Source organism: Oncorhynchus kisutch, linkage group LG25 (assembly GCF_002021735.2).
Source record: "Oncorhynchus kisutch isolate 150728-3 linkage group LG25, Okis_V2, whole genome shotgun sequence".
Lineage (NCBI taxonomy): Eukaryota > Metazoa > Chordata > Actinopteri > Salmoniformes > Salmonidae > Oncorhynchus > Oncorhynchus kisutch.
Window position 1 is genome coordinate 43,950,909 of NC_034198.2, and position 10,273 is coordinate 43,961,181.

General features: G+C 47.4%; 1 protein-coding gene across 3 annotated transcripts in view; it reads left to right on the plus strand.

Moving 5' to 3' along the window:
* LOC109870146 (striatin) overlaps window positions 1–7,258 on the plus strand; it is a 60,345-nt gene extending 53,087 nt beyond the window's left edge. For all 3 annotated transcript variants that reach the window (XM_031804761.1, XM_031804763.1, XM_031804762.1), the window contains 8 exons: window positions 1,442–1,578; window positions 2,091–2,266; window positions 3,211–3,380; window positions 3,835–3,999; window positions 4,113–4,253; window positions 4,567–4,668; window positions 4,985–5,071; window positions 5,952–7,258. In XM_031804761.1, coding sequence (XP_031660621.1) covers window positions 1,442–1,578; window positions 2,091–2,266; window positions 3,211–3,380; window positions 3,835–3,999; window positions 4,113–4,253; window positions 4,567–4,668; window positions 4,985–5,071; window positions 5,952–6,121 — 1,148 coding nt within the window. In that variant the 3' untranslated portion in view covers window positions 6,122–7,258. The remainder of the gene's footprint in view (window positions 1–1,441; window positions 1,579–2,090; window positions 2,267–3,210; window positions 3,381–3,834; window positions 4,000–4,112; window positions 4,254–4,566; window positions 4,669–4,984; window positions 5,072–5,951) is intronic.
* Window positions 7,259–10,273: the final 3,015 nt, after the last annotated feature.

Here is a 10,273-nt window from a genome sequence, read left to right on the forward strand (position 1 = left end):
TCAGTGCACATCTTTAATTTTGACAGGTACTGCTCCTCTGTCCTTGCCTTTGTTGGACCACTTGTCTAAACTAGGTGTTGGACCCAGGACTAGTCTAAACTAGGTGTTGGACTCAGGACTAGTCTAAACTAGGTGTTGGACCCAGGACTAGTCTAAACTAGGTGTTGGACCCAGGACTAGTCTAAACTAGGTGTTGGACCCAGGACTAGTCTAAACTAGGTGTTGGACTCAGGACTAGTCTAAACTAGGTGTTGGACCCAGGACTAGTCTAAACTAGGTGTTGGACCCAGGACTAGTCTAAACTAGGTGTTGGACTCAGGACTAGTCTAAACTAGGTGTTGGACCCAGGACTAGTCTAAACTAGGTGTTGGACTCAGGACTAGTCTAAACTAGGTGTTGGACCCAGGACTAGTCTAAACTAGGTGTTGGACCCAGGACTAGTCTAAACTAGGTGTTGGACCCAGGACTAGTCTAAACTAGGTGTTGGACCCAGGACTAGTCTAAACTAGGTGTTGGACCCAGGACTAGTCTAAACTAGGTGTTGGACTCAGGACTAGTCTAAACTAGGTGTTGGACTCAGGACTAGTCTAAACTAGGTGTTGGACCCAGGACTAGTCTAAACTAGGTGTTGGACCCAGGACTAGTCTAAACTAGGTGTTGGACCCAGGGCTAGTCTAAACTAGGTGTTGGACCCAGGACTAGTCTAAACTAGGTGTTGGACCCAGGACTAGTCTAAACTAGGTGTTGGACCCAGGACTAGTCTAAACTAGGTGTTGGACCCAGGACTAGTCTAAACTAGGTGTTGGACCCAGGACTAGTCTAAACTAGGTGTTGGACCCAGGACTAGTCTAAACTAGGTGTTGGACCCAGGACTAGTCTAAACTAGGTGTTGGACCCAGGGCTAGTCTAAACTAGGTGTTGGACCCAGGGCTAGTCTAAACTAGGTGTTGGACCCAGGGCTAGTCTAAACTAGGTGTTGGACCCAGGACTAGTCTAAACTAGGTGTTGGACCCAGGACTAGTCTAAACTAGGTGTTGGACCCAGGACTAGTCTAAACTAGGTGTTGGACCCAGGACTAGTCTAAACTAGGTGTTGGACCCAGGACTAGTCTAAACTAGGTGTTGGACTCAGGACTAGTCTAAACTAGGTGTTGGACTCAGGACTAGTCTAAACTAGGTGTTGGACCCAGGACTAGTCTAAACTAGGTGTTGGACTCAGGACTAGTCTAAACTAGGTGTTGGACCCAGGGCTAGTCTAAACTAGGTGTTGGACCCAGGACTAGTCTAAACTAGGTGTTGGACTCAGGACTAGTCTAAACTAGGTGTTGGACCCAGGGCTAGGGCTGTTAGATGGTACCATGTATTTGCTCAGTGTTAACATCTTGAGTGTCCTGCAGGTTATTGGTTGATTGATTAATTGACTGTCTCTGTTTCTCTTCCAGTGGAGGTGTTGACGGTCCCTCCTTCCTCTGGGATGGCCTTTATCCTGGGTCCTGATGTGAACATGGAGGCTGAACTAGGACTGGGAGAGCTGGCTGGTCTTACTGTATCTAATGAGGCTGATAGTCTGGCCTATGATGTAAGTATCCATATACCTCTGTACAGCGATGTACAGTACTACAGCCCTGCTGCTGTCCTGGGGGATGTACAGTACTACAGCCCTGCTGCTGTCCTGGGGGATGTACAGTACTACAGCCCTGCTGCTGTCCTGGGGGATGTACAGTACTACAGCCCTGTTGCTGTCCTGGGGGATGTACAGTACTACAGCCCTGCTGCTGTCCTGGGGGATGTACAGCCCTGCTGCTGTCCTGGGGGATGTACAGTACTACAGCCCTGCTGCTGTCCTGGTGGGTGTACAGCCCTGCTGCTGTCCTGGGGGATGTACAGTACTACAGCCCTGTTGCTGTCCTGGGGGATATACAGTACTACAGCCCTGCTGCTGTCCTGGGGGATGTACAGTACTACAGCCCTGCTGCTGTCCTGGGGGATGTACAGTACTACAGCCCTGCTGCTGTCCTGGGGGATGCAAAGGATTGCAGTTTACTTAGACTTTATCTACCCATATCTATCCATGGTGTTTCCCCCCCTCAGATGTCCAACAACAAGGATGCCCTGAGGAGGACGTGGAACCCTAAGTTTACCCTACGGAGCCACTTTGACGCGATCCGAGGTCTGGCGTTCCACCCCGTAGAAGCGGTTCTAGTCACCGCCTCAGAGGACCACACGCTGAAGATGTGGAACCTGCAGAAGACTTCCCCCGCCAAGAAGTAAGACTGACCCTCCCTGTCTAATAGTGCTATAATGTTAACCTCCCTGTCTAATAGTACTATAATGTTACCCTCCCTGTCTAATAGTACTATGTTAACCTCCCTGTCTAATAGTACTATAATGTTAACCTCCCTGTCTAATAGTACTATGTTAACCTCCCTGTCTAATAGTACTATGTTAACCTCCCTGTCTAATAGTACTATAATGTTAACCTCCCTGTCTAATAGTACTATAATGTTACCCTCCCTGTCTAATAGTACTATAATGTTACCCTCCCTGTCTAATAGTACTATAATGTTACCCTCCCTGTCTAATAGTACTATAATGTTACCCTCCCTGTCTAATAGTACTATAATGTTACCCTCCCTGTCTAATAGTACTATAATGTTAACCTCCCTGTCTAATAGTACTATAATGTTAACCTCCCTGTCTAATAGTACTATGTTAACCTCCCTGTCTAATAGTACTATAATGTTAACCTCCCTGTCTAATAGTACTATGTTAACCTCCCTGTCTAATAGTACTATAATGTTACCCTCCCTGTCTAATAGTACTATAATGTTACCCTCCCTGTCTAATAGTACTATAATGTTACCCTCCCTGTCTAATAGTACTATAATGTTACCCTCCCTGTCTAATAGTACTATAATGTTACCCTCCCTGTCTAATAGTACTATAATGTTACCCTCCCTGTCTAATAGTACTATAATGTTAACCTCCCTGTCTAATAGTACTATAATGTTAACCCTAACCAAATCAGTGTCTACTTAACTAAAGACATTGAGACATTGCTCTCACCAGGGGAGAGTTGGAATTTCAGTTTCCTTCCTGAATTTACTGAATGGTAAAGGAATTGACTCCAAACATGGTGAGACCAATGTCTCTCACAAGACCTTTTATACAGTCTAGATTGTGTAGAAAGTGTTTAAGTCTTTATCTCCAGGAATGCCTCTGTAGATGTGGAACCCATGCACACGTTCAGGGCCCACCAGGGTGCAGTGCTCTGTGTTGTGATGAGCAGTACAGGAGAGCAGTGTTTCAGTGGAGGGCTGGACGGCACCATTCAGAGCTGGAACACACCGAATCCTAACCTAGACCCATACGATTCATACGGTAAGAACAGAGGGCTGGCTGTGTCTGTTTTCTCTCTCTCTCTCTGTTATCTCTCTCTCTGTTCTCTCTGTTCTCTCTCTCTGTTCTCTCTCTCTCTGTTCTCTCTCTCTCTGTTCTCTCTGTCTGTTCTCTCTGTCTGTTCTCTCTGTCTGTTCTCTGTCTGTTATCTCTCTCTCTGTTCTCTCTCTGTTCTCTCTCTCTGTTCTCTCTCTCTCTCTCTCTGTTATCTCTCTCTCTCTCTGTTATCTCTCTCTCTCTCTCTCTCTCTGTTCTCGTTCTCTCTCTCTGTGTTCTCTGTTCTCTCATTTTCTCTGTTTTCTCTCTCTCTCTCTCTGTTCTTTCTCTCTGTTATCTCTCTTTCTCTCTCTCTCTCTCTCTGTTCTCTCTCTCACTCTGTTATCTGTCTGTCTGTCTCTGTCTGTCTGTAACATGTCCTCCTCCCTGTGTGTAATAGAGCCGTCTGTCCTGCGTGGGGCGCTGTGTGGTCATACTGACTCGGTGTGGGGTCTGGTGTACAGTGGTGTTCATCAGAGACTCCTGTCTTGCTCTGGAGACGGCACCGTCAGGCTGTGGGACGCCTCCGATACCAAGCCTGCCCTGGTCACCTTCCACAGGAAAGGTACTCTTCATTCTCATTCATGTCAACAGAATCCTACGCTGATTCATTTGTGTTGTATGTTTATCATATTCAAATTCTGTGGTGAAATCAACAACTATGGTTCGCTGCTTCAGAGTTTGGCGTGCCCTCGTCAGTGGACGTGGTCTGCAGTGACCCCGCCCACATGGTGACATCTTTCACCAGTGGTCAGATCGGCCTGTTCAACATGGAGACACAGCAACTGGTGCTCAGCCTGGAGTCTGCTGCGGAGACGGGTAGGTCTGGAGGGAGGGAGGCAGGGAGGGAGGGAGGGAGGGGATGGTCAGATTGGCCTGTTCAACATGGAGACACAGCAACTGGTGCTCAACCTGGAGTCTGCTGCGGAGACGGGTAGGTCTGGAGGGAGGGAGGGAGGGAGGGAGGGAGGGAGGGAGGGAGGGAGGGAGGGAGTTTGGAAAGCCTCCAGACCTTTTTGTTAAAAAGTAAAGGAAGCTATTTGAAGCCAGTTTTGGAAGCCTTGGTATATTATTAATGTACATGGTCCTTGGAGCCAGATATGACCTAACAAGCTCTCTCTCCTCTCCCCAGGTACCCCCTGTCAGGTCAACAAGGTGCTGAGTCACCCCACCCTCCCCATCACTATCACCGCTGAGGAGGACAGACACATCAAGTTCTACGACAACAACACGGGTAACAGACATTTTGCTGGTCTACATATAAACTTTCTATGAGTTTTTCACTCCAACAGTGTCTTCCTCGCAGAACTAAATGTCTTCATCCATCAATCTGAAAGTATGTGGAATCTCGCGGTCCTCCAGGTTTTTACCTCAACCTGACCGTTTGGTTTCTCATGGCAGTTTATTTTATAGATGTTTTTAAAAGCGGAATGAATTCACATTTTAATTACAGCTCTCACAGAAAGCTTAACCTTCACACAGAAAGCTTAACCTTCACACAGAAAGCAGAAACATGAAATTAACAAATGTTGTCCATTTGAACTCTTCAGGGAAGCTGGTCCACTCAATGGTGGCCCACCTGGATGCTGTTACCAGTCTAGCTGTCGACCCCAATGGTCTCTATCTGATGTCTGGCAGTAAGTAGCTAACTCTCCATAACAATGATTTCTAACATACTCAGCTAGATATATACCTTGTCATTCTGCATGTGATGATATGACAGACTATTAAACAGGAGAGGGCCTAGACCTGAGCCCTGGGGGACACCAGAGCTGTACACTTTATAAAACAGGAGAGGGCACAGAACTGAGCCCTGGGGGACACCAGAGCTGTACACTTTATAAAACAGGAGAGGGCCCGGAACTGAGCCCTGGGGGACACCAGAACAGGAGAGGGTCTAGACCTGAGCCCTGGGGAACACCAGAGCTGTATACTTTATAAAACAGGAGAGGGCCCGGAACTGAGCCCTGGGGGACACCAGAACAGGAGAGGGTCTAGACCTGAGCCCTGGGGGACACCAGAGCTGTACACTTTATAAAACAGGAGAGGGCACAGAACTGAGCCCTGGGGGACACCAGAACAGGAGAGGGTCTAGACCTGAGCCCTGGGGGACACCAGAGCTGTACACTTTATAAAACAGGAGAGGGCACAGAACTGAGCCCTGGGGGACACCAGAACAGGAGAGGGTCTAGACCTGAGCCCTGGGGAACACCAGAGCTGTACACTTTATAAAACAGGAGAGGGCACAGAACTGAGCCCTGGGGGACACCAGAACAGGAGAGGGTCTAGACCTGAGCCCTGGGGGACACCAGAACAGGAGAGGGTCTAGACCTGAGCCCTGGGGGACACCAGAACAGGAGAGGGTCTAGACCTGAGCCCTGGGGAACACCAGAGCTGTACACTTTATATGAACTGCCTTGTCGCCCATCTACTGTTCACTTTCCTCTAACTTCTTCCTGCTCTCCTCCTCTTTGATCATTTTTCCCTCCCTAATCCCTTTCTCCTCTCCTCCCTCAGGTCATGACTGTTCTATTCGTCTGTGGAACCTAGAGACTAAGACATGTATCCAGGAGTTTACAGCTCACAGGAAGAAGAATGATGAGTCTATCCATGACGTGGCCTTCCACCCCTCTAAGGCCTACATCGCCTCCGCCGGGGCAGACGCTCTTGCCAAGGTGTTCGTATGACGAGGACCTATCACAGTCCACTGACACAGCTTCCCAGCTCCAGGGACCAATAGATGTGGGCGTGTGGGGTGCTACGCAGGCTTCATCTCACACATATCCCCTCTCACGCTACTGGTTTCCTGTTTTGACTGGTGGATGGTGCCGCCAATAGCCTCTACTAAGCCCTAGACTAGGTCCTCCTCCAGAGGGAGAGGGTCAGGGCTGTGGTTGACTGGGAGGTCTGTTAGGAGAACTGCTATTGGGCACAAGGATTCCTCCTCCCTCTATAATCCAGGCAGGCCCCTGGGTGTGACCGGCCACAGAGACCCTCCTCCTGGATCCAATGAGCACCCACAAAGACTGACTATGGTTCAGACTAATCTTATGGTCTGTCTGCAGCTAGCGAGGGGGTTGAAGACAGACTGACAGGTGTTTTATAGTGTAGACTCACTGGAGAAGTGGAGCACCATGCCCTAACCCTACCCCCTCTCCATGTCAACAAGCCCATTAACCAGAACCCCAGGCCTCTCATTTAACCAGAACCCCGGGCCTCTCCTTTCCCCAGCACCCCGGGCCTCTCCTTTCCCCAGAACACCGGGCCTCTCCTTTCCCCAGAACCCCGGGCCTCTCCTTTCCCCAGAACCCCGGGCCTCTCCTTTCCCCAGAACCCCGGGCCTCTCCTTTCCCCAGAACCCCGGGCCTCTCCTTTCCCCAGAACCCCGGGCCTCTCCTTTCCCCAGAACCCCGGGCCTCTCATTTCCCCAATCTCTAGGCTCAGGCTTCTCCCATTTAGACCCCTGTCTGCTCCCTGGTCCCTCCTCTCCTTCTCCTCCAAGTCAGGTTCAGAGTTGTGTTGTGATGGAGATGTGGGGTACTTACTGAAGACTGGCTGTGGCATCTCACTATTCTTTTCTGCTTCTACTCTGCCTGCCTCCAGCCAGCCTTTCTCTCTCTCTCTGCTTTCCTTTTAAGAACACTTGTTGACAAATGTGCCTTTGCTTTAAAAAGGTCTTGAAGCAGAAGTTATTTTACAGAACTGTTTTTTTGAGGGAGGTGGAGTTAATGAGGAAAGGTTTTCACGATGGTGTCCGTTTTTACAAAACATTGGGTGTAAAATTGCAAATACCTATAATAAATATATATTAAGTCTTAACTTACTGTGTTGATGTTTGAGTGTTAATTTTTGATAAATAGCATGAGTGGAAATGAGCCTTATCCCAGATCTTTGTGCTGTTTTGCTATTGACTATATAGGAGTTGGTACGGCAGCATAAACAGATCTGGGACCAGGCTAGAGGGGAATCACTTCTTCAAAGCCAAGCTGGCAGAGTGAAACAGACCAAGTAAATGTTTCCTGTTTGTTCGAAGAATTCCTAGTTATAATTGTACACTGCAAATTAGTCATGTTTTAGTCATGTTTCCAAAGTAAATCTGGTTCTGCAACATGAGGTTCAGTCTGCAGTAACAGGTCTGTGTTTACAATACAGCCTCTACAACATGAGGTTCAGTCTGCAGTAACAGGTCTGTGTTTACAATACAGCCTCTACAACATGAGGTTCAGTCTGCAGTAACAGGTCTGTGTTTACAATACAGCCTCTACAACATGAGGTTCAGTCTGCAGTAACAGGTCTGTGTTTACAATACAGCCTCTACAACATGAGGTTCAGTCTGCAGTAACAGGTCTGTGTTTACAATACAGCCTCTACAACATGAGGTTCAGTCTGCAGTAACAGGTGTTGGGGGGGTGCAACTCAATTTTAGGAAGGGGTTCCTAATGTTTGAGTAATTTCGCAGAGCGACTGAACGTAGTGATACATACATTTTCATACAGTATGTAAACAAACAGTATGTAAACAAACAGAAATGTGACCAACTGGGGACATTTTGTTGGTCCCCACAAGGCCAGATGCTGTTTCTAGGGGAGTTAGGATTAGAATTAGGTTTAGGGTAAAGGTTAGAATTAGGGTTAGGGTACAGGTTAGAATAAGGGTTAGGGTACAGGTTAGAATTAGGGTACAGTTTAGAATTAGGGTTAGGGTACAGTTTAGAATTAGGTTTAAGGTACAGGTTAGAATTAGGGTTAGGGGAAAGGTTAGAATTAGGGTACAGGTTAGAATTAGGTTTAGGGGAAAGGTTAGAATTAGGGTACAGGTTAGAATTAGGGTTAGGGGAAAGGTTAGAATTAGGGTACAGGTTAGAATTAGGTTTAGGGTACAGGTTAGAATTAGGGTGTAGGTTAGAATTAGGGTTAGGGGAAAGGTTAGAATTAGGGTACAGGTTAGAATTAGGGTTAGGGTACAGTTTAGGTTTAGGGTACAGGTTAGAATTAGGTTTAGGGGGAAAGGTTAGAATTAGGGTACAGGTTAGAATTAGGGTTAGGGTACGGTTTAGGGTTAGGAAAATTAGAATTTTGAATGGGACTGAATTGTGTTTTCCCACAAGGTCAGCTGTACAAGACTGTGTTCATGCAGTGCAGACTGTGTGTGTTCATGCAGTGCAGACTGTAGTGTGTTCATGCAGTGCAGACTGTGTGTGTTCATGCAGTGCAGACTGTGTGTGTTCATGCAGTGCAGACTGTGTGTGTTCATGCAGTGCAGACTGTGTGTGTGTTCATGCAGTGCAGACTGTGTGTGTGTTCATGCAGTGCAGACTGTGTGTTCATGCAGTGAAGACTGTAGGTGTGTTCATGCAGTGCAGACTGTGTGTGTTCGTGCAGTGCAGACTGTAGTGTGTTTGTGCAGTGCAGACTGTGGTGTGTTCATGCAGTGCAGACTGTAGTGTGTTCATGCAGTGCAGACTGTGTGTGTGTTCATGCAGTGCAGACTGTGTGTGTTCATGCAGTGCAGACTGTGTGTTCATACAGTGCAGACTGTGTGTGTTCATGCAGTGCAGACTGTGTGTGTTCATGCAGTGCAGACTGTAGTGTACATGCAGTGCAGACTGTAGTGTACATGCAGAGCAGACTGTGTGTTCATGCAGTGCAGACTGTAGGTGTGGTCATGCAGTGCAGACTGTAGGTGTGTTCATGCAGTGCAGACTGTAGGTGTGTTCATGCAGTGCAGACTGTGTGTGTTCATGCAGTGCAGACTGTGTGTGTGCATGCAGTGCAGACTGTGTGTGTTCATGCAGTGCAGACTGTGTGTGTGTTCATGCAGTGCAGACTGTGTGTGTGTTCATGCAGTGCAGACTGTGTGTGTGTTCATGCAGTGCAGACTGTGTGTGTGTTCATGCAGTGCAGACTGTGTGTGTGTTCATGCAAGTCAGGCTGTGTGTTCATGCGGTGCAGACTGTGTGTGTTCATGCAAGTCAGGCTGTGTGTTCATGCAGTGCAGACTGTGTGTGTGTTCATGCAGTGCAGACTGTGTGTGTGTTCATGCAAGTCAGGCTGTGTGTTCATGCAGTGCAGACTGTGTGTGTGTTCATGCAGTGCAGACTGTGTGTGTGTTCATGCAAGTCAGGCTGTGTGTGTTCGTGCAGTGCAGACTGTGTGTGTGTTCATGCAGTGCAGACTGTGTGTTCGTGCAGTGCAGACTGTGTGTGTGTTCGTGCAGTGCAGACTGTGTGTGTTCGTGCAGTGCATTCGGAAAGTATTCAGAGCCCTTGACGTCTTACACAGTGGACGTAACAGCCTTATTATTAATTGTATAAATTTGGGGGAAAATCCTGATCTACACACACAGTACCCCATAAGGCTATGTTTCTATAATAACACCATGTCCCCATAAGGCTATGTTTCTATAATAACACCATGTCCCCATAAGGCTATGTTTCTATAATAACACCATGTCCCCATAAGGCTATGTTTCTATAATAACACCATGTCCCCATAAGGCTATGTTTCTATAATAACACCATGTCCCCATAATAACACCATGTCCCCATAAGGCTATGTTTCTATAATAACACCATGTCCCCATAATAACACCATGTCCCTATAAGGCTATGTTTCTATAATAACACCATGTCCCCATAAGGCTATGTTTCTATGATAACACCATGTCCCCATAAGGCTATGTTTCTATAATAACACCATGTCCCCATAATAACACCATGTCCCCATAATAACACCATGTCCCTAAAGACTATGTTTCTATAATAACACCATGTCCCCATAAGGCTATGTTTCTATAATAACACCATGTCCCCATAAGGCTGTGTTTCTATAATAACACCA